Here is a 23,018-nt window from a genome sequence, read left to right on the forward strand (position 1 = left end):
TTCTACACCTCGTCCTGCTCCTTCATGTCGATAGGAGGTACCTACTTGCTCGGTACTTCCTGGTCAGCGGGAACGGGGTTCTCTTGCGGGGAGGCTGTTGCTTCTAGCGCCTACCTAGGTGCTTATCCTACAGGATGATGCCCGCCGGCCTTGTTAGGTGGCCGACTCCCCCCACCCCTCCCATCTCGTGGGTACCTTGGGTACCTATCTACCTCCTAACCTAAGGTGTAGGCATTACGTAGGAGGTAGAGGTAGGTTAGGTAGGTTAGGTAGGTACCTAGGTATGTAGGCAGGCAGGCAGGCATATGTAGGTATCTGCCAGTCCAGCTTCGCCTCGCGTACCTGCTGCATCCCCCCCATCCCGGTGACTTCATCATGTAGGCATTACCCCCTTCTCCTCAGGCTGGTACATGCCTCCTACATCATACTGACATATCTACCTACATATCTGCCTACATATCTGCCTACCTACGTACATAACCTTGCGTATGTACATGTACGCCTGTTCATTTACGGCAGGTTCGGGTTACATCGATCTCAACCGCCGCGGCTTGTACTACGTAACACTGTAGAAAACATGGAACGTTCGGTCGCCTATATCGCGTACCTAATAAGCGCTTGCTCAACGGCCCAACCAGCAGGTTGGCGACTTCCTGCAGAGCGTTCCCAACCGGGAAAAGCGGAAGGGCCTAGTCATGTCGTGATCTGTGCAGTCAACTCGATGGCTACGTCAAACCTGGAAACTGCCAACCGTCCACCACGCGCGGCTGCCCCGGAGTTGCTTCGAGTTGCTCCGCGAGCCATCGGGCTGATTACATAAAACCAGACGGCGCCCCGAAGACCTGAAGAGAAGCTAGCAAATCCGCTCCCGGTAGGTAGGCATTTAAAATTCCCTGGCTTTCTTCTTCTTCTGCTGCTCTCCCGGCAGACCCCCCAAAAGTTCGTCCTCGCCAACCTCGCGCGGGCGCGGCATTGGCAGATGTCGGGCGTTGCGCTGTCTATGCGTCGTCGCCCACGTTAAGCGGCGCGCGAACCATCTTACATGTGACGATGCAGGACTTGCAGAAGGAGACGTCGAGCCGCATCCCGCCGTCCCCAACTGTAACGGCTTCGACATTCCGAGGGGAGAAAAGGCCCTCGCTTCGAGTCCAGTTTAATACCAGATGCCCCGGATTGGTTCGATGCACACGCCTGAGCTGCGTTTGGTGAGGTTAGAATTGTCAATTGGAAGGCGGCCATCCCGGGAACCTCCGCTCTCTCCCATCTCCATGGATGTTGCTAAGCAGATTTCTCAACAGGACCCTGGGTCGGGTGGCTCGGCCATGCACTTTCCGCCCGTTGTTGGTGATGTCCTTCCTACCTCCCCTCTTCTCCGAATCCTGCATCCATCGATGAGGGCATTCCTCCCATGTGTTAGCCGGATCTGCGGGTGTCTCGACGAGCTACCCTCGCGAGCTCAGACTCCGCGTACGCCGATATGCATAGCTTCATCGTGCACTCCGTCATTGGCCATCGAGTCTGCATCGGCCGTCAGCCTTCCGGTTTATCCCATCTCTCCAGGCCTATCAAATGTTCGAAACCGGCCCAAGTTGACGATTCCTGCAGAGGATATCACCAAACACGCATCTGACACGCCTAGGGGCGAGTCTGGCCGTCGCTCGGCCGCCAAGTGCGCTGAGACCCCATAATATATCCTCGGGGAACGTCGTTTTCCCCGGTTCGCACACACACCTATGATGTGACTCTGCCGGCTTTCTACTGCGCTGTCATCCGTGGGATCTACTGCCTATCCGCGGCTACTTTTTTCATTGGGCCAGCTGCGAGGTGCGGCTCCGCAGCGAAAATGAGACTCGTCATATTTTGTGGCAGCCGGTCGACACGACGCCGCGGCGAGATTACACGCCTGAGACCGTGGGCTGGCCTGGTGAGGAGGACTACGGAGAGATGGGTCCGGATAGTTGCCCTGATTGGGTTGAGGTTAGCACTACCTCGACCCCTTGCAATCCCGAAGAACTGTAACACCCGCAAAAGGACTGGTGACCTACTAGATCTGATTCGTCTTGGAACCGGCTGAGCATGCACTGCAGATCACTGGCTCGGTCAATCGCTTCCTGAACGGAACTTCAGTCAAATGAATACCGTCACTCGTGTTTCGTTTATCATGAAGCCTCTCGACGCCAACTCCAATCAAAGTACCTAGTTGGCGGATACAAGCGAAATAAAACTTACTAGCCGGCTACATGGCTCGTGGAGTCTATGCAGTGTCGTGTTCTTATAATCCTAGTATACCTAGTATACCATCTCGGTATATAGGGGCTAGACTAAATACGGGGTACTATATCCCCAGTATGTATATTGATTCGTCTCCCAACCGGCTACCAGGCGACGCAGGTGCAATGCGGAGATATGTCATAGTCGTTAACGTCAATACATACCATGTGATGTGGCGGCTTTATACTGCTTCCCGAACAGTTGCGGACCAGGCTCGAGAGCATCTAGTAGGTAGAGAACCTTGGGAGCGGTATGAAGCTGAGCGTGGGTCCCCCCGCTTGTCCCCCTCCCCGGCCCCCCCGGCGGAGGATGGGAGCACGCGACATGATTGTGCGATTTACGTACAGCACATGCTAATGCCTACTGCGTCTACCTCGAGAGGTTGTTAGGACGAGACATGCATCTTACAACATCGCCGATTGCGGTCGGACCACACGGGGAGAAGCTTGCTTCCAGCGAGGTACCTCTATTATTAGCCAGCCTAATAGGGGCTGACTTTCTCACAAGTCTCTCTGACACGCTGCTCCCGAGACGACTTCTCCCTTCCACCTCCGCCTCCTTCTCCCTCCCTCCCCGAGAGCAGATACGATGTACGATGATAAACCTCCCAGGGGGCGGTCAAGGGTTGGAGACCGTTCTGCGTCTGCCGCTGACATTGGCGGGCCGCACTCGGCGTCCGTTACGGTCGAATGGGAGCACCGGAAACTTGGTTCGTGTGTGCTCCATCACCTAGCTCGTGAACCGAGCTGACTGGCGGACCTAGTTCCCGCATCCTTCCCCCCTCCCGCTCGGGGACAGTCGTGATGAACCGTCACCGCTCTCGCGCCTGCGGTCGTGGCTCGTGAAAAAAAGGACTCGAAACGCCTCTCTCGGCGCCGAGGTAGCTGATCTCACGGATAACTGGGCCTGGCCACGTAGGGAGGGTATACATGCTCACACGAGTTACGGCCGCCTAGCGCGACATCATGATACACGCGGAAGAGGGAATACATCTCAAAGATCATCTGATTTATTGAACCATGTCATCGTCGTAAGCATCGTAATCATCCAATCTAGGGTGCACCGGCCTATCAGTAGCCGAGCCTAACCGGACGTCATTACCTAGGGTGGTGGTGAGGAGTAAGGAGCGAGGAGGAGGAGGAGGAGGATGAGGAGAGGGGAGAAGGAGGGGGATGGGGGAGGAGGGGATGGAGGGAAAGATGGAAACCCAAATCATGAGGCATGTCGAAAAGAGACCTGTGAAGAGCCCCCCTCCCCTAACCAGAGAACCGGTGACGAAGGAAAAAGAAAACTCAGACACAGAGAATCTGACAAAAAAGTCCGATATCCATCAACGCAAAACTCCTAGCCAACGCGCAGCCAGCAATTTTTATTCTAAACACGGGATACCATTCCTTCATGTCCGTTTCCGGGGGAACCGGCGCCGGTACTTTGCTACTCCAACGCCGTAAGAGGTCAGTGCAATGAGTGAGAGGGGGGACAGGAAAGGGGGAAGCTCGTCTCTACGAGAGCCAGTTGCCGCTCGTCCTCGCCGCCGGAGAAGCCGGGCCATGGGCGGCGGCTAGTCCGAAGCTGAGCTTGGGTATCTCGATCTTGGGCGCCGGCTCCTCCTTCGGCTTGGCTTTGGCGCCGCCGCCGCCGCCGCCGCCGCCGCCTCCCGCCTGCTTCCTCGGGGGCTTGGGTTCGGCGGGCGGGCCGTACCGCACGCCCTTCACGTCCCACCCGTCCTCGGCCGCGGCGGCGACCCAGGTCCGTAGGGCGTCGTGGACGCCGGGGTAGAACTTCTCCTTGCAGAGGCGCAGGCTGCCGCCGAGGCAGCGCTCCCACCCCGAGATCTGGAACTGCTCCCGGAGGGCGTTCCGCTCGCCCGCCGTCGGCGTGCAGGCGAGTATGGCGTTGAGGAGGTCGAGGTGCGAGGCCAAGTAATTGGTGGCGTCCCACTCCACGCCGCCGACGTATGGGGCGGCGGGGACCGGCGGGCGCTCCTGGGGGAAGTGCGCCTGCATGTAGGCGGCGCTGTCGATCCCGGACGGGCCGGCACCCTCCCGCGTCTCCTTCTCCCGGGGCAGGTAGACGACGTTGAGGTGGTGCAGGAAGATCCAGAACACCTCCTTGGTGACGCTCACGGCCTCCTTGCACCACACGCGGTAGGGGCGGTCCCGACGCATCTCGAGCACGAAGCCCAGAGGCCGCTGGTCCTCCTTCGGTTCGGGGTCACGTAGGTGGCCGAGCACGGTCTTGGCGCGAACGGGGCGGTCGGCAGCTGGGGCTGACTGTATGTAGGTGAACAATACCGAGGTGATGATGTTGCGGGTCGTGAATTCGCTGGGGCCTTTCTTCTCCGGGTCGAAGAGCATGCGTAGAAGAGCTGGGAAGAGGGTCGCCTGGATCGAGTGGAGGTACTGCAGCGCGAGGGCCGTGGTGCAGAGGGCCTTGAGGCAGAGGAGATTCTCATGTAAAAGGGCATCTTCATGCTCCTCTCTATCGTGGGGTTAGCATGACCATTGTTCCAGGGAAAAAAAGAGAGAAACAGTTGGGGGTAAACATACCTCCATTCCACCTCCATGATGCGATGCAGTAGCCCTACGATCTCTTCCATCCCCCCCTGCCGGATGAATTCCTCTGTCCAAGCTACCGTCTCGTTCCGCAGAAGCAAGCGCAGCTTATGGAGCTTACCAACCTCTACCAATTCCGGCTTCTGGACCTTGCGCAGATAGGTCACGAAATCGAGAGGCCCCTGGTGCAGCTTCATTTTCGACAAGATGCTGGTCCCCGAACTTGATCCGGCAGAAGGGGGGCGTTCGCTAGCGACGCTGTCGGTGGATCGGCTCCGGAAATGGCGTCCTATGGAGCCTTCGCCCTTCGTTTTCTTCGTTGGGGAGCTTGCGTCCGACTTCTTTCTGCTCCTCGATAGTGTGAAGCTCCGGCCCCGAGATTTCTTGGCCTTGCCTTGCTCAACTGCCTGGGCGGCGCTTATGCTGGAATCGCTGCCGTGGCTACCGGGTCTAACGTTGTTGGGGCCTCGGGTCTCTGCCCAGTCCTGTCGGATGAACTCCATCTTGATAGAATCCGCCAGACTGCGCATCTTGTACCTCTGGTGTTCGGGGATGTTTCGCCGGTCGAGCATCGCTTCGAGGTGCTTATCGATATCCTTCGGGTCGAGCACCGGCTCGGCGGACTCAGCGGAAGGGGTTCTCCCCTCCGACCCAGCGCTGCCGCCGAACATGCCGAGGCCACGGCGTATCTTAGACGGCGAGCCTCTAGTGCTGTTCGCGCTCGAGTTCGTCTCGGCCGCTCCTTTGTGGTCGTCCTTGGGCGTGTAGTACGCGTGGTAAGATTTGGGTCGTTGCTTGGTGGCGCGGATGCTCGACACCATGTTTGATGATAAGTTGCTACTAAAGCCGTGTGCGTAGACGTTCTTGCCGGCGTCTAAATCGTTCTGCTTCTCAAGCGCCCCGCTGGAGAATTGTGCGTAAATCGGAGGCCGGGCCGCGTCCTGCGGCTTCTGGTTCTCCTTATCCTTTCTCGGATGCATTCCGTCATCGCTCGCAAGCTTATTCAAGCCCTTGGAGCTCTTGGGTCGGCTGAGAAAGCCTACCAGGTTCGTGGCCGACTTGGTTTTCTTGGGTTTGCCCTCCTCTCTGTTCTTGCCTGACTTGGCTAGCTTCTCGACTTCTTTTGAGGGCGTCGATGAGATTGTCTGCACGGTGCTGAGCGTGTTCCTGATGGGGGACGAAGGGGCACTCGGGTAGCCGTGGTGCCGCCAGGGAGGAGACCGGGAGGGAATCCCCATCTGGTTCTGCTGGATCTCGCCCAGGGCGCTAGGTCGGGAGAAGTTTCGGAAATCGATTGCTTGCTGCATCGAGGACCGATGGCCAAGATCGGGGGGGACCATCAGCTCGACGGGTGGTAGTGCAGATCCGTCCGAGTTGTTTCGTCGATGGAGGAACGACTTGAAAACATTTGACTTGGACCGCTCATGTCGAGGTGACCGGGCCGAGCTGGGAGATATGTTGGCGGAAATGTGGTAATCGTCGATTGATGCCATTGTGAGGAGGGCACGTATGTACGGACGACGGCGATCAAGGATGATGAAGGTAGCAGTAGGTGGTGGTAGCTGAGACAAAATATGCTGTGCCCGGGAGAGACGGGCAGTGGTAGACCAAATGCTACCAGAATACTGCCATACGCTCGGTGAAGCTGTATTCAGCCTCTGGACATGGCAGCATCGGACGGGCGGCTAAGAACGAGTTGACACCAAGTTGGGTTTCCTCATCTGAATGCCAGCTTCAAACAAAGGAGCAGAAGGGGAGGAGGTAAATTTGCAGGGCTGGAGGAGGTCCGGCGCTGAAGAATTAATTAGGTCTGACAAAATACATAAGTCGCTCGACCGGTCCATGGAGGTATGTACATGCATACGTACATACGTCCTTCCGTTCTGTATGGAGGACCACCCTTGGCCGCAGTCACCCTCAGTTTTGGGACGCGGTTGCTGCGGCAACCGATGCTCCCTCCGCCCACCGGGAGCGACGCGAAGTACCTGGTTAGCGTAAAAACCGGGTATAGGCACGGATACTTATGCGCTCTGTGAAGTTATTACCGTGTTTTATTGCCTATCGCTTATCAGTAGTTCCCCCCCCACATCGGCCGGGTCCCCATCCGCCCCATCCGCCCCGTTCTCGAACTTCTAACCCCACCACGACCTCCCCGTCGTTGTTAACTCAACAGTACCCGCCTAAGTACCTACCTAAGTACATCAAGGTATACATAAGAGGTACCTTAGGTAGGTACCTAGGTATGCATTCAGTATCTGCGTGGGTACATAGAGTGCGTAGTACCTAATCTAACTTATAGCTTAATATTTCCATACGTTGGGTACCTAGGCACGTAGCTTGGGCGGGTATATATAATCGGTACGTCACATATTTAGGAGGTACCTACCTCTGTAATGCACCTCTCAGATACGTGTACCTATCGATGTATCTACCTACTACGTACATTGTTGCCTCACGCAAGGGTGGGGGGATGTCTGTGTATGGGCCCGAACCTCACTTGCTCAGGTACCTCCTGACCGAAACCATGGATGCTAGGTACCTCCTAAGGTGCTGCATCCGAATTTCAGATTCTTTCCATCGGTGACTGGTTAGGAGGTACCTGGAGTCTACAGATCAGCCCAACTAGTCCCCTGAACCTCACCCCAAAGCGGGTCGCGGCTTCCTAAAGATTCTATTGGCTCTTTCCTACGACCTTACTCCACTAGTTGGTTGGGGTGAGATCCTTTTGATTACTTAAGCCTCTACCACCGCCAACTGCACCACCAAGTCAACTAGCACCACCAAGTCAACTGCACCACCAAACCACCACCACTAAACCACCACCAAACCACCACCACCAAACCACCACCACCACCACCACCGATTAGTTAATTGTTTATTAAATGCTTCTAGGGCAACTTTTAATCGCGAAAAAGAATAAATCAAGTGCACGTTCGTACGGTGGTTAGAAAGGAGAATTTAGTGACCCTTGTACGAAAAGTTTAGGTGACAGGGATAAAGTTTGGTTGACAGGGAAAAAGCTCGGCAAAATCGCCTAATCCGGTTAGAGGTTGGGGTGAGGTACAGGGGACTAGTTGGGCTGATCTGAGACCTCGGTACCTGCGAATTTGCGCTCACACGGAAATCTCTATTTCACTTTGCCCTCGGCAATCACACTATAGCGTTTCCTGGGTACTCGGTCTCGAAGCTATCACCACCCCCGCCATGCCGGGGCCTCCAAACAAGAAGCAGAAGCGGGAGAGCTACCGCCAGGCTCAGCGAGAAAATGGGGCCGCCCATATGCCCCAGAAGAGGTTCTATCGCCAGCGGGCTCACGCAAATCCCTTCTCGGACCATAACTTGATATAGTATGCCTGCCTGCTGTCTTTACATGTATTCCTCGTATGTGATATATTCCTATGCTCACCTGTCGCAGTCCTGCGAGGCCAGAGGACATGGACTGGTCTGCGCTCTTCCCGGCATTTATTGCCGATATCCAACCTGGCCCGTCGGGAACAGATGGTTGTGCCGAGACAGTAGCCACGGCCGCATCGGCACCGCAGAAGCTCTCGAAAGATGTCGAGGTGGTGGATATTGGATGCGGTTTTGGCGGTCTGCTCGTGGCTTTGGGCCCCCTCATGCCAGACACGCTGCTTCTTGGCATGGAGATCCGGACCCAGGTCACTGAATTTGTCCAGGACCGGATTAAGGCGCTGCGGGTGCAGAATGCGGACCGGAAGCTGTACCGGAACATTGCCTGCCTGAGGGCGAACACGATGAAATTCTTGCCCAACTTTTTCCGCAAGGCGCAGCTGGCTAAGATCTTCATCTGCTTTCCCGACCCGCACTTCAAGCAGCGCAAGCACAAGGCCCGGATCGTGTCCGCCACGCTCAACTCTGAGTACGCATACGTCCTGAAGCCCGGTGGGATCGTGTACACCATCACAGACGTCGAGGACCTCCACGGCTGGATGGTCCAGCATTTCAACGCGCATCCCGCGTTCGAGAGGGTGCCCGAGGAAGAGCAGGAGGCGGACGCTTGCGTCGAGGTTATGAGGATGGAAACCGAGGAGGGGAAGAAGGTCGAGAGGAACAAGGGCCCCAAGTTCGTCGCCCTGTTTCGGCGCTTGGAGGATCCTCCGTGGTGAGCTCGTGTACATACACAGGTGTAGGCATTCTTACCACCAGCATCTAAACTGACTGGGCCACAATCCGTAGCTTGATATTACTAGGATACTCGAAATACTACGGGAACAACGCTACATTGGCGGGGGGCCATCTTTCCGGGGGTCGGAGGTTTCCATGAATATTCCCGGAATTCCACGTCAGTTCGTCCTAGGCGACGCCGCTCAAGCAGCCACGACTTTCCTATATTAGGATAACCCACAGCATGTATGCATTTAGCTGGGTAGTTCACGCCTCACGCTTCGAAGAATAAATATGCTTGCTGCTTACGACCGTACCGACGACTACCCATCCAACACCAGCTGTTTGGCTAAGGTATGCTGCATGTAATGTCTGGGGTACATGCTGTATGTGGGTTTGGTGCCTGTAGCCGTTTTACCTAGTGCCCAGGCCGCCGGGGTTCCATGCTCCACGCCCACGAACATACACACGTCCTCAGACTGCCTCCTAATGAACGAACATCCTCACTTCTCGTGCGTACTTGCACACGCAAGTAAGCCTTTATGCATAGAACACATGCTTCTAGTAGCGATCTCTACCGGATCGCGTGCTACATACCCACCTAAGGTACGTGATGGATTTGGTTCAAGGTAGGTATCTACCATCGTCTTGTGCAGAAGATTCTTCTTGTTAGGGGGATTGAGCATGCAGATAGGAGGTATAGAACTGACTCTATTCGTAGTTGAATTGTGAGTAAGTGTAAGGGGAAGTGTAAGGGTTGTAGTAGGAGATTAGGAGGTACATTATCTCCTACCCTGGATATCATAATGTACCTGTACTACCTGTAGGTACCTCCCTAGGTGCCACCTAACCCAATGTGTGTATATGTAGCTTACGTGCATTCCTACCTTACGCATAGGTACCTAACGAGCCCTCCGCTTCTTATCAGTCGATAAGCACACCTGGCAGGGGGGGCTTGCGAAGCGCCGTCATTCCCATACAGCATGATACGTACTCTCTCAATCGGTCAAGCAACCCTCCCCGTTCGCAATAGACCATGACACCAGTCTTCAAGCGATCTGGAACGGAGTATGGCCCTTAAGGGGAGAGACGTCGCTTTCGCTGGTATCGTCTGCTTCATCGCATGGGGCTATGCCACTAGCTGGTTGCCAGCCCTTCGATGGGCTGGATATGCCTTCGTCGCTGGTGCTATCGCCACCCTTCTGGCCTGCCTGCTCCTCCTACTGACATCTCGGAGCTCTGCCTACGACCAGCGAAACAGATCATCGAGACCCAACTCGGTCAGCTTTGCAGGCGCCGGATCCTGGCGTCGGGAGGTCGCCGCCCTACGAATTCGACAAACCTATGTTAAGCGTCCTCTTTATCCCGCCTCCCCCTCCGTGTCCCTCGCCTTGGACGACTTGCTCGGCCTAATTATACGAGATTTTGTCGAGTCGTGGTATTCGAACATCAGCAAGAACCCGGTGTTCTCCAATGAGGTGGACAGGGCAATTCGACACGCGCTGGACGGAATCCGCGACCGCTTGCTCGAGACAGACCTAGTCGAGGTGGTCACAGGTAGGATTGTTCCGTTGTTGACGACTCACTTCCGGGACTTCTACGAAGCAGAAAAGGCAGTGCGCGGTCGCAAGTTGAACCGAGATGTCACTGAGTCCGAGGAACTCGACCTGGCCATCGCCGCAAAGTATAGAGACGGCAAACTCCATCCCGCCCTGTCTCTGGCCTATTCGGATACAAGACTGCTACAGCAAGACCACCTACGACGCACTGTTTCCAAAATCCTACCAAGCGTGCTCCCCGGTAGCCTGCTTGACAGTCGGGTGGTATTCAGTATTGTCCGCGAAATCGTCGCCTGTGCTATCTTATTTCCCACCTTGCAATTGCTATCCGAACCAGACACGTGGAACCAAGTTATGGAGAACTATGGGCGGAGCATGTTGCAGGACCGCTCGACGGTTCGTAAACTTCGTGCGGCTTTAGATGCGCATACGTCGCCGGCGCCAAAGAGATCCAAACCGATAGCGTTTCCGCGGCTCAGTGTAGGGGATGGCGAGCGTCGTTTTGAAAGATTTATCAGGACGATCCGCAAGCTCAACAACCTATCCGACGCCAGGAGATTCCGAAGTGAGGTAGCGAGCCAACTGAAAAGGGACTCTCAGCAAGCCAGCCAAGATCAGGTCTACCTCCGTCGATTAGAGATGGGCAAGCGACTACTTGATCAGAGGGTTCAGCAACTGGCCGCGGCGGGTGATAAGCAGCCCGTCCCAATGTCAAGTAACCTGCCGCCAAATGCCGGATTATCTAAACTCGAGAATGCGTCGTTGGTCGAGCTGCTGCGTGACACATCAGGTCTCTCTTATTTCATGGAATACATGGACAGGCAAGGCTTGATGTCCCTCGTGCAGTTCTGGCTGGTCGTGGATGGGTTTCGAACGCCCCTAGAAGATGATGGTCCCGATGACGAGCAATTACCTTCCACATTAAGTCCCTGGTCTGAATCCGATCGGGCTGATCTCGCCCAAATCGACCAAGCATACTTGTCTCGGCCAGAACTCAAGGTACCAGCTGGGTCACGGCGTGCCATACGTGAGTTCCTCGATGCTGGTGCCGCAGCCTCGCCAGCACAATACCACAAGGCACGACGTGCTGTACTGCGGACGCAAAGCACCGTGCTCGAGGATATGCAATCTAAGCATCTCGGTTCGTTTAAGAAGTCAGACCTGTTCTACAAGGCCCTCGCATCAGAGGAAGCGTCACAGAGCATTCCCCTTGCTCAACAACCTTTAGCTGGGCCGTCAACAGCTCCGCCTCCCCCACTTCGCGCTTCACAGTCGTATGGGTTACGGGCCTCGCCCATGTCGGCGTCAGGCACCAACACCTTGAATACCCAGGTAAGACGAGGTCTATCTGCCGTGGACTTGAAAGCCGCAGCTACCCATGGTCCGGATCTTTTGATGGGCCATCGACGCTCGCTAGACGACAATCCAGTTTCGCCCCTATTTGATGATGACGACCTTGAAAATGATCTGATGGTTGGATCGGTGCAAAGCCTTGATCAGGAACCATCAAGACCCGTACCTGATACCCAGGTTGTCCAGGCGATGGAAGAGGCACTCAATACAATCATGGAGGACGATCGGCCGCAAACTGCAGAGGACCTTCGCGAGTCGTTATTCGGGCACGACGATGGGACGTCTAGCTTGTTCTCAACCCAGGATATTGGCTCGACCAGGGGCTCGCTAGACCATCAACGTCCAATGCAACCCGGAAAGGATGTCGAGAAACCCAGTTTGGCGTCTCTCGGACTTGTCAGCCCAGCGTCTAGGATCGGTGTTTTCGTGGATGACGATCTCTTTGGGGACGAAGATAAATTTTTGTCGGACGAACAAGAAGACCACAATGCAGAAGGGAATGGCGAGGACGAGGATGAAGTGCATGAAGCCGCGCCTGGAGACCTGGGTCTCGCGGAGGCCATTGCTGCCCTTACCAACGACATTGAACGACTAGCTGCCCAGGAGGCTGTCGTGGACTCACTTACGAAAAAGGCGGAGCTGACCAACAATACTGCCGAGCTACGTATCTTGCGGAAGTCGAAAGCAAGTCTGCGGAGAGAAATTCGGCGGAAAGAACTACAGCGACAGCAGTACGTGATTCAGGAGAGCGACAATAGCCTCTATGGTCGGGCATCGATCAGGATCAAGTCGATTCAGGTCGGCCGAGAGGAGGATGGCAAAGAGTTCGCCTTGTACGTAGTCGAGGTACAGAGGGACGCGGGGGAGAAGATGCCAGCCGCCACCTGGATTGTAACGCGGCGATATAGCGAGTTCCTCGAGCTTCACCAGAAACTACGCGACAGGTACCCGTCAATACGTAATCTCGACTTCCCGCGACGGAGGATGGTCATGAAGCTTCAAAGCGACTTTCTCCGCAAGCGGCGTGAGGCTTTAGAGCGATACCTACGCCAACTACTCCTCCTGCCGGACGTGTGCCGTAGCCGGGATCTTCGAGCTTTCTTATCGCAAAGCGTGATCACCCAGGGAGAGGACCTAATGAGCCGGGAGGACAAAAAGGATATGATAACCCGGTTATACGACTCCGTCGCCGATGGCATGGAAGACATCCTGGGGAACATACCGGTTCTAGATCAGCTATCAGTAGCAGGACAGAGCCTTATCGCAGCGGCAACTAGCCAGATGAGCACGATGCCGCTCAATGTCAACGAGGATGCCATGACGACGGCCGAGGCCGAGGCCGAACTGAACGCCTTCGAGGACAAGGAGCTCGAACCGTTCATCAAGCCGATCTGCGACATCTTCCTCGAGATATTCGGCCTCAACCGGGGGAACAATTGGCTCCGCGGGCGGGCCGTCGTCGTCGTATTGCACCAACTGCTCGGAGGCACTATCGAGCGCAAGGTCCGAGACAATTTCCGCCTACTGATCCAAGAGGATGCCGTTCTCAAGTACATCGGTCTCCTGAGGGACAGCATGTGGCCCGGCGGGCAGATGAATAAAAACCGACAGACCAGAACGGCGTCGGAGAAGGCGAAGACTCGCAGAGAAGCAAGTCTGATGCTCGCGACGCTTGTCCCAGATTTAGCCGGGAATGTGGTTGGGCGACTGAATGCGCAAGCGGCCAGTCGCAGACTTTTTGCAACACTCAACAACACGAGACTCAAGTATGTACAGCGATCCCCCCCCCCCCTCTCTGACGGCGCGCCGCGATGCTAACGAACCACTACCCCGCAGCGCCCATTTGGTCTTCACGATCGTAGATGAACTAGTTGACGTTCTATTTAACGAAGTTTGATTAGGTTGGAGGGGGGGAGGAGGTAATACTTAATGTTGGTCTCTTCGCTTGGGCACGGCATAGCATTGGCGTTTGGATGGGAGGGTTCCAGCGGGAGGGAAAGGCAAGGAACGGGTTGATAAATTACTGCATGGTTGAGGGGTGTTGGCTGTTGGCAGGGAAGACGTAATGGGGGAGTCGGAGGAGGCGGAGGAGGAAAGTGAGAGACGATGAGGCTGCCGTTTGCCACATCCCTGTATGAAGTTGTTTCCGTGGCCGGCAACTTGTCATGTGAGGCGAGCGCCTCCGCCAGGTACTACCATTGACAGTTCGTGCCGGGCCGCTACCTTAGTAGGTGCCTAGGTACCTAGGTATCTCTACCTCCTAGGTAGGTACCTCTACTAATATCCCTACACACCTTACGTCTGATTCCAGTATTATAAGAGGGGGTAGGTGCCGGTGTCCTAAGGCATCTCTACCTGCTGTTGAGATGTCCCGTGTCGTCCTGCTTTCTTACGATGCATTCTACACGACCCAAGTTATGTGTACCTACCTACCTAAGGTTATGTATGTAGAGGTACGTAATGTGCCCAACCTAATGTAGGAGGTATGTAGCATGCGGATGGGAGGTACCTGCTTGCCAACCCTTGCCTGGCTGGGGTTAGTAGGTGCACCCTTCTCTACGGACCTGCAGATCTCACATTGCCGGGACGCGGGTCCTAGGTAGGTATGTACCTAAGGTAGGTACCTTGGTGAGTTCTGTGTTGCTACTTCGGCACCTACCTACCTACCTAGGTACCTCTTAGGCAATGTGGTAAGAAGGCGACTACAGGTACTGCCAGTGTTTCGCCCAATCGAACGCGCCTGGGGACAGCCTTTGGGTATACGCACATGTAACAGGATGGACAGAACCAATTGATATGTATCAGCGTGCATGCGTATAGCATAGCACAATAGTATTATAGCAGATTGCGTAGCATGAGTGGCTGGGCGCAAATGAAGACCTGCCTGAAAATGGCAGATGGCAGTAGATCAACCCGACGATCAAAGAAGCATGTATAGTTGCCAAGTACGTGTGCTGAGTCTTCTCCATCGGTTCCTGGGGGGCCGTCAGAAGAGGCTTGCCGCCAATATTGTATATACCATTGGTATAGAACATACATCCATGTCATCGGCGTGTATATAGTACATGAGGGAAAGAGGTAGGTACCTATAGAGTACCTAATGCACGCCTACGATACTATACATGTACAAAGTATATCCGCAAGTACACACCTCATCGTGTGAACCCCCGGGCGGCGCTGAACGGAATTGAAGTGGAACCTGCCTTCCGCCGTAGGTCAGGTGCAACAGAGGAAGCTGTGAGTGGATGGCTGCACGTACTGTGCACCGAGCCTGCCTAACCATCCGTAGATAGTGTATGTGTAGGCATGTACTCTTGAGATATATATCCATGCTCTGGGGTACATCATGTCTCTGGCACATCTAGCAGGTACGTACATAGGTAGGTACATACATATGTACATATATGTACGTACCTGCTGCCTCCACACTGTCCAATGCACCGTACGCCACGCACTCCTCCCTCGTTCTTTTTTTTTTTCTCTCGCGACTTTCTTCTCTCCCACTCGTAACCCGTCACCTGTCACCCATCACCCATCAACTCCGTCTCTGCATAATCACATCGATCTTGTCGACCTCACCTACTTACCTCTCCCAAAGGAAGACGGAGCCTGATCAAAATTGCTTGCTACCCAGTGTCGCTGGGCTGCACCGTCTCTGCCCTCCCCTCTGACACGCATAGCCGGCCTATCTATCATCTCTTCTGCCTTTCCCACCCTGTTTATCTCCGTCTCCCGCACCTTTCGACGTCCCTCCGGACCTGATTTTCGCCCACCAACCACCATCAAATCTGGTTTGGGTGACAATTTTCTCCGCCATCATCCCAAACCCGCCCAAAAAAAAAACTACAACCCCCAAAATTCCCAACTAGCCCATCACGCTTTCTTGCGACGCCTCGCACACTGACTTCAATCCTGAGTTCCCCTGGGCGCTGGCGGACCTCAGCCCTCCCTTCAGTGCTACACTTGCCTTGACCTGGATCCCAACCCGTACAGCCGTATTTCCCGAGCGCGACCATGGCGTCTACCGAGGTTTCTTCTACCCGACTCTACTTGGGCAACCTGCCCAAGGGCGGTAAGTCATCGTGCCCTGTTTGCCGGCTCGCGCCTGAGGCTGTGCGATTACGCGCGAAAGTGCCCGGCCTCAGCTCGATGTCGCCGTTTTGCTGTTGCTAACTGGTCCCCCCCGTCTAGCCACCAAGGGCGATGTTGAGGCCCACTTCGCGACCCATGGCACTGGCGAAATCACCGAGGTGAAGCTGATGAATGGTTTCGGCTTCATCGAATACAAGGATCCTATGGATGCGCGCGATGTTGTTCCTGGTGAGCATCTCTCTAGGACCCCAACATGCTCTCTCTCTCTCTACCCGATGTTGTTATTGTTTTACCGTCTCCGGATGCTTCTGGTACGACACGTTGGTTCACTAGCTAACCCTTGGCCCCGCCGCAGCTTTCCGTACGTCTTGGACCATTCCTGGCCACCGTCTCTCCTGCCTATGATCGTTTTCCCGTCTTCCTGGCTAATATGACGAAAAGATGGATCCGACTTCATGGGCGAACGTCTGACTGTGCAATTCGCTCGGGGTTCTCGCCACCGCGAAGGCTTTGGTGGCCATGAGCGCAGCGCCCCGCGTCCTCGCCGTACTCCCTATCGCATGCAGATTACTGGACTCCCCAATGATACCAGCTGGCAGGTCTGTTAAAACTCCCGTTTCTCCGTTCCTTCGCCCTCGGATTCTGGCTTCAAATCATCATTTCCCTTGGTACAGCGGGCCGTCTTGCGACGTGTGTTTTCTTCGCCTCCACAGCGAGGACGCTGGTATCCAACGTCTTTTTTGTGGTGTCGTGGCTGGCGATCTACTTCTCCCGAATCCTAGCGGACAGGTCTTGGGAGCGAGTCATGGCGCCTCAAGGATTTCCGTGTTGGACGTATCCGCCGGCTTGGATTGGTTTGACCGAACTCCCTTGCTGGTGCTGCTTCTGGAGTTGGAGATCTTGGCCTCATCCGCATGTGTTCCACACCGCTCCTCGGACTCCCACTTACATGGAATCTGGATCTAGGACCTCAAAGACTTTGCTCGGCAATCAAGTCTGGATGTCGTCTACTCAGAGACGGGCCGTGACGGCAACGGTCGTGGGTAAGTCGCAGTCCCGGCTGCCACCTCGAGGATTCGTCGACTGGCTAGATTTTATTGACGAGCCGTGGTAGTTTCGTTGAGTTCGAGACCGCGGCTGATTTGAAGACTGCTGTCGAGAAGCTTGATAACCGCGAATTCAAGGGACAACGAGTGAATTGTGTTGCCGATGTAGGTCTCACGGCCCTCTGTAGCGACCGCAGGCTAACGTGATCCACCAGACCCAGCCGGACTTCCCTCAGCGTGAGCGTGGCGCCCGCTCTCGCTCTCCCATCGGCCGCCGACCGTACGGCCCACCAGGTGAGGGCTACGAGAGGCGTGGACCACCTCGCACCTATAGCCCCCGCGGCTACCGCGACGATTACCGCGACAGGAGCCCTCACCGCCGAGAGTACTACGAGGATCGTCGATATCGATCTCCGCCGCGTCGCGGTCCGGTCGAGGAGTACCCGGCCCCACGTGGACGCTACGAAGAGCCATACCGGCGCGACTATCCGCCCCCACCGGACCCGTATGTCAATGGCCGGCCGTACGATCGGCCCCCGCGAGAGTTCCCTCCTCGGGAAGGTGGATATGGGCCTCGTGAAGGCGGCGGCGGCTATCCGCGCGAGGAGTACCGTCGCGGAGGCGGCGGCGGCGGCGGCGGCTACTGGTAACCTTCTTTATTCATCTTTCTGAAATCGATCCACCCCTTACGTTATCTAGATCCCACGTCGTATCGCCCTGTATGGTTGGCTCGCCACGTCACACCGGTAAGGGAACTATGGGAGCTAGGACTCAAGTAGGTAACGAATATGAGGACAGGAGATGCCTAGGAAGGGGGAGGTTTGGCTAATAGGGGACTTGCCTAATGACTTTTGATGGACAAATTTTCGATGTCTTGATGAGGGTGACAGGATTAAAATGGGTTTCTGTTTGAGAATCCCTGTCGGGCCATGACAACATATTTTCGGTATCGGCTTCTGGTTACCCGTGTGTATGAAGAAACAAAAGTGACAATTGCTTTTACGAATGAAACGTTGCGTGTGCGCGCGCGAGAGTGTGTGATATGCATATGTATGTGTAGGTATATGTGTATTAATGAGGTATCTCGGGGAATCGCAAATCGAAGAGAGGGACGGAGTTCTCGCCTGCCTGGGTCGTAACAGAATCCGTTCAGACATTTTTGTAACCCAACGCGGGCTCTTGCGGTCGTAATGATTATTAATTACTGTTCGGGCGACGCGGAAACCGGCTCAGCCGGTCTCGTCGTGTCATCATGCCGCGGGGCTATCTCACTAATCCGGCCCAAGAATAACGCTGCTCGAAGATCAGAGTCGGCATAAATGACACACCGACGAAGCGCCAAGGCGGAGCAACCTGGTGGGGGGGGGGGGTGGAGGAGATCGCCTTTCTGTTTAGCTCGACGACGGTCTCTCCAGTCAAGCTGCTGGCCGCAACCCACAGTGTGGGCTTGATCCAAGGTAGCTACTAAGCAGAATATGACGAGGGATATTCCTCCGTACTCCCCAGATACGTGTGCGGTCCCGTCGTGATTAATAACCGCCTAGCCGTCGGAGAGAGTGGGGGAGGTTTACAGAAGGTAGTAGTGGGCGAGTCGACGGACTTAAGTGAGACTTACTGAGGGGGGAGGCGGCGCGAGCCGGTGCCAATGCCCGTGCCCGATTCTTCAGACGAACACACATCATAGATGGATAGAGAGTCTTGTTTGTAATTCAGAGAACCTTCCAGTGTGCTGAAGAGTTGGGTCTCGCCGTCTGTTGGAGAGAGTGTTATCGGAAGAACAATCCCTTCTCGATGCTGTGCAAGGCTCTACCGAGACGTCCGCTGTCGACAGGTATAAGTATCATCGCCATCAGCCGTCCATCTCCGTTTCAGGCTTTCTTCTTTCCCCAAGTCCACAACTCTCGCAATCGTCCCGCAACGGTGCAATATATATCATCCTTCTCTACGGCTCGAACAACGGTACCCGTTCTACCTCCTGAGCAGGTCCACGATATGTCGGAACCAACCGGCCTCGTCGCTAAGAGCGGCATCGAGCTCTTGACCTTTGGTCCGTCCCCATTCGCGATCGGTACACCGGGTGGCCTAGCTAACTCTATGCTGCTATTCTAGGCACGCCGAACGGCTGGAAGGCCAGTATCTTGCTCGAAGAGCTGAAGGCTGCGTACGGCAAGAAGTACACATACCAGTCTATAAACATCCTAAAGAACACCCAGAAAGAGCCGTGGTTCACAGCAATAAACCCCAACGGCCGCATCCCGGCGATCGTCGACCACGACCGGGGCGGCTTCGCCGTCTTCGAGGGCCTAGCCATCCTTGGCTACCTGACGCGCCTCTACGACCCCGAACACAGGTTCAGCTTCCCCGTCGATAGCGAAGACTACACCGTCTGCGAGGAGTGGATGGCCTGGCAACAGTAAGTTGGATTCCGGAGAGGCCGGCTGGTTGCTCCTGGCGCCTACCATTAGCTCGAGATCAACGTCTCTGGTAGCGTGGAGGGAGGTCTCAGCACAGCCCCAGCACCTCTATGGCTGGCGCGGGCGTATTATCTAGGCAGGTATCAAATTTCTAACCTTACGAATAGCGGCGGCCTCGGCCCGATGCAGGGACAAGCGAACCACTTCTTCCGCTTCGTTAAGGAGAAGATACCCTATGCCGTGCAGCGCTACGTTGGCGAGACGGAGCGCCTGTACGGGATCCTGAACGCGCGCCTCGCGGGGCGCGACTTCATCGTCGGGCCGGGGCGCGGAAAATTCAGCATCGCCGACATCAACCTGCTGGGGTGGTGCAACATCGCCGTCTTCAGCGGCATTGACATCGACGCGTTCCCTCACGTCAAGGAGTGGATCGACCGCTGCCTAGAGCGCCCTGCGGTGCGCAAGGGCATCGCCGTGCCGGACGAGAGCCAGATAACCAACGACACCATTAAGAAGTCGCTGGAGGCGGACCCGGAGAGGAAGAAGGCGGCGGAGGAATCGGCCCAGTTTCTGAAGGAAAGTAAGGAGAAGTACGGGTACAAGTATGCCTCGCCTTGAAAGGGGCGAGAGACGAAGGACGGATGGGGTTCCTAAAATGAAGAATAGACGGGGGAAAGGAAGAGAGATCGCCAACGGCAGGCCAGGGGTGGAGCGAAGTGTCAGATTGATGTAACGCTATGCCCACGGCAATTAAACGAAATATCAGATGCTCTCTCCTCACCTCCAACGTGCTTGCGTACCAGTGAGGTGTCGTCCTAACGGCGATGGCTTCCGGCCGGAAGAAAAGAGACCCATAACTCGGTGCTAACTCCCCCGGGAGGAGGTGCGAAGTCTTGCCGTCTGCTCACGACCCCCGCAATGGAACCTGACGATCCATGCGTAGGGGGGGCGCGCTGCATGATGCAACCTCGATCTTGGTCCCAGGAATCCACTCCGTCGGGGGGCAAATGAGGAGAGGGCACGCAAGGTGGCCCGCGGTGTCGTACGGTGATAGGATGGAGGTCTCTGGCCTGAAGCTCGCTCTCCTCCGGTATAACCGTCGGGGCCGCCGCCTCTCAGCGTGACCACGAGGGAGCAGCACAACAATCTCCCATCGTCAGCATCGTCACAATACTCATATCCACCATGGCTGCTCGCTCGGTTCTCTTGACGGCGCTCGTGGCCGCCGGTGCCGCCGTCGAGGTCGCAGCCCAGGATTCCACCGTCATCGACGTCGACATCCCCGACGGTCTCGCGACGCGGCCCCTCGTCCCGGACGTGTACGGGTACTCGATCGAGCCCATCTGGGTCGACGCCTACACCAGCACGCCCTTGGCGGCGACGCTCCTGCGCGCCGTCGCTAACGTCACCGGCAAACCGCCACCGATCCGTGTCGGCGGCAACACCGCCGACCAGACCTACCTCCACGACGGCCCGCTGCTGCCCGACGGCAACGTGTCCGCCGCGCGGCCGGGCCTGCCGGCGGCCAACCGCTTCGACATCACGCCGGCCTGGTTCCGCACCTGGGGGGAGTACTTCCCGGATGGCACCGAGCTCACGTACACGCTGAACCTGGCGGCGAACGCGTCGGGGTGGGCGAACGCGGTGGCGCAGGCGGCAGCGGCGGGCGCCGCGCTGGGCCCGCGGCTCGCGCAATTCGAGCTCGGCAACGAGGTGGACCACTTCATCGCGAAGGGGTGGCGCGGCGCCGACTGGGGCGTCGACGCCTACGTCGTGCAGTTCCGCAACCTGACGGGCCAGATCGCCGGCGCGGACTGGTACGCGGCGGCGGGCGCGGCCGCGCCCAAGTTCCAGGCCGGCGTCATCGCCGACCCGCCCTGGGTCCACGACCAGCACGACGAGATCGACGACTTCAGCGTCGCCAACCTCACGCGCGACGGCGCCGGCGGCATCGCCGAGCGCCCCGAGGACCGCGCCCTCATCTCCAGCTACGCCATGCACCTCTACCCCCAGTCCTCGTGCGACCCAGCCCGCTGGCTGCGCATGCGCCTGGATCTGCTGTCAAACCACACGACGCTATGGCTTGGTAAGCGAACCGCCGGCGCCCTTCCCCCCAGGGCCGCTCTATTTCCCCGTCGTTCCGTCTCCCCTCGGTCTTCTCCTGCGCGCCCGCTAACCGTTCGGCAGTAAGTCGCTGACGACCCCCACCCCTCCTCTCGGGCAGGTATCGTAGCCTTGTAGGTCGGTGCGCGCAGGACTTGCTAACACTCAGGCGCGGGGGGGCGCAGAACATATCGCAGTACGGGCCGCAGATCGCGGCGGCGGAGCGCGCGGGCGCGCCGTTCGTCATGGGGGAGACGAACTCGGTGTCGTGCGGGGGGCGCAGCGGGATCAGCGACACGTTCGGCGCGGCGCTGTGGGGCGTCGACTACGTGCTGGGCGGCGCGGCGCTGGGCATCCGACAGACCTTCTTCCACCTGGGCGCGCAGAGCGAGTACAGCGCCTTCACGCCGGCCGCGTACGAGCTGAAGAACGAGTCGCTCGCCGCCGGCATCCGGCCGGGCTGGTACGCGCACTACTTCGTGGCGCGGGTGGCGGCGCCCGTCGCCGGCGCGAACCGGACCCAAGGCGAAGGCGCGCCCGCGCTCGGCATCGCCGCCCTGCCCGGCGCCAACACCAGCGCGCTGAGCGGCTACGCCGTGTACGCGGGGCGCGCGCTGCGGCGCCTCGTCTTCCTCGACGTCGGCGTGTGGAACGGCACCGCGGGGCTGGGCAACCCGTCGACGCTGCGCGCGACCGACGCGCGCGACGCCGCGCACCACAGCGCCGGCGCGCGCCCCGCCGCCACCCTGCGGCTCGCCACGCCCTGGTGCGCCGGCGCCCGCGTCGCCGCCGCGCGGCTCGCCGCCCCCGGCACCAACGCCAAGAGCGGCGTCACCGTCGCGGGGCTCGCCTTCGACCCGAGCACCGGCGCCGCAGCCGCGGCCGACGACGCCCCCGCAGAGACCCTCGTGGTCGCCCACGGCGGCGCGCTCGCCGTCCCGATCCGCCGCGCCGAGGCCGTGCTGCTCGAGCTCCAGTCCGCGGGCGACGGATGCGCCGCGTCGCTCGTCCCGATCTCGCCGGCGCAGAGCGCGGCGACGCTCGCGATCGGGCTCCTGGTGGCGGCGGTCGCGGGCGCGGTTGTGTGGGTTGGCATGTGAGGGGAGGGAGCGGGGAGGGGGAAGGGTATGGATAGTGAAAGAAAAGAAAAAGGGGAAAGAAAAAAGGGGGGGCATTAATATGTGGGGTGTGAGATAGTGTCAATATCCAATAGGGGCATGACTGGTCTTATGTATACTGCCGAAGAATCGTAATCCAGGAAAGGTATATATTGGTTCCCAGCAGCTCGCTCCAGCAAGGAGACACAGTTGATATTACATGGACAGGAGTTCAACCTAGTATTCGAGAGGGGCTTTATATGAGTACTCCTTCCCCCGTTCTGAACCTTCGACTGAATCTCTAAATGGCAAATCGAGAAGATAAAGACAGGGAAGGGGGGGGCGAGAAGTCAATATTCTAAGCTGATGCGCCGGATCGCAAACCCATGGGTTCGCCAGATAT

The 23,018-nt window shown here is 57.1% G+C and overlaps 7 protein-coding genes across 7 annotated transcripts; 6 read left to right on the top strand and 1 right to left on the bottom strand.

Annotated features, from left to right (window-relative positions):
- The first annotated feature begins 2,544 nt into the window (after positions 1-2,544).
- On the top strand, positions 2,545-3,975 carry GGS23DRAFT_556139 (uncharacterized protein). The gene is made up of 2 exons (XM_051515640.1): positions 2,545-2,980; positions 3,035-3,975. The coding sequence occupies exons 1-2, from the start codon at positions 2,669-2,671 to the stop codon at positions 3,356-3,358; spliced, it is 636 nt and encodes a 211-aa protein (XP_051374949.1). The 5' UTR covers positions 2,545-2,668; the 3' UTR covers positions 3,359-3,975.
- Positions 3,748-6,435, bottom strand: GGS23DRAFT_376589 (armadillo-type protein). The gene is made up of 2 exons (XM_051513396.1): positions 4,821-6,435; positions 3,748-4,752 (listed from the first exon to the last, which is right to left on the bottom strand). Exons 1-2 carry the CDS (start codon positions 6,317-6,319, stop codon positions 3,774-3,776), a joined length of 2,478 nt encoding a protein of 825 aa, XP_051374950.1. The 5' UTR covers positions 6,320-6,435; the 3' UTR covers positions 3,748-3,773.
- Positions 6,436-7,854: 1,419 nt separating this feature from the next.
- GGS23DRAFT_556143 (putative methyltransferase) lies at positions 7,855-9,364 on the top strand. The gene is made up of 2 exons (XM_051515641.1): positions 7,855-8,173; positions 8,242-9,364. The coding sequence occupies exons 1-2, from the start codon at positions 8,031-8,033 to the stop codon at positions 8,951-8,953; spliced, it is 855 nt and encodes a 284-aa protein (XP_051374951.1). The 5' UTR covers positions 7,855-8,030; the 3' UTR covers positions 8,954-9,364.
- A 557-nt stretch (positions 9,365-9,921) lies between these two features.
- Positions 9,922-14,113, top strand: GGS23DRAFT_556145 (PXA domain-containing protein). Its single transcript, XM_051515642.1, has 2 exons — positions 9,922-13,629; positions 13,700-14,113. The coding sequence occupies exons 1-2, from the start codon at positions 10,022-10,024 to the stop codon at positions 13,758-13,760; spliced, it is 3,669 nt and encodes a 1,222-aa protein (XP_051374952.1). The 5' UTR covers positions 9,922-10,021; the 3' UTR covers positions 13,761-14,113.
- Positions 14,114-15,590: 1,477 nt separating this feature from the next.
- On the top strand, positions 15,591-17,651 carry GGS23DRAFT_617326 (uncharacterized protein; the record flags this gene model as incomplete). The annotated part of the gene is made up of 7 exons (XM_051520857.1): positions 15,591-15,935; positions 16,055-16,183; positions 16,311-16,316; positions 16,397-16,554; positions 16,922-16,998; positions 17,070-17,166; positions 17,217-17,651. Exons 1-7 carry the CDS (start codon positions 15,878-15,880, stop codon positions 17,649-17,651), a joined length of 960 nt encoding a protein of 319 aa, XP_051374953.1. The 5' UTR covers positions 15,591-15,877.
- Positions 17,652-18,993: 1,342 nt separating this feature from the next.
- Positions 18,994-20,317, top strand: GGS23DRAFT_617332 (glutathione S-transferase; the record flags this gene model as incomplete). The annotated part of the gene is made up of 3 exons (XM_051520858.1): positions 18,994-19,048; positions 19,111-19,414; positions 19,583-20,317. The coding sequence occupies 3 exons, from the start codon at positions 18,994-18,996 to the stop codon at positions 20,031-20,033; spliced, it is 810 nt and encodes a 269-aa protein (XP_051374954.1). The 3' UTR covers positions 20,034-20,317.
- Positions 20,318-20,600: 283 nt separating this feature from the next.
- On the top strand, positions 20,601-22,696 carry GGS23DRAFT_603590 (uncharacterized protein; the record flags this gene model as incomplete). Its single annotated transcript, XM_051519490.1, has 4 exons — positions 20,601-21,501; positions 21,640-21,644; positions 21,704-22,518; positions 22,660-22,696. The coding sequence occupies 4 exons, from the start codon at positions 20,601-20,603 to the stop codon at positions 22,694-22,696; spliced, it is 1,758 nt and encodes a 585-aa protein (XP_051374955.1).
- Positions 22,697-23,018: the final 322 nt, after the last annotated feature.

Source organism: Durotheca rogersii (genome assembly GCF_024521655.1).
Source record: "Durotheca rogersii strain YMJ 92031201 chromosome Unknown GGS23scaffold_4, whole genome shotgun sequence".
Classification (NCBI taxonomy): Eukaryota; Fungi; Ascomycota; class Sordariomycetes; order Xylariales; family Xylariaceae; genus Durotheca; species Durotheca rogersii.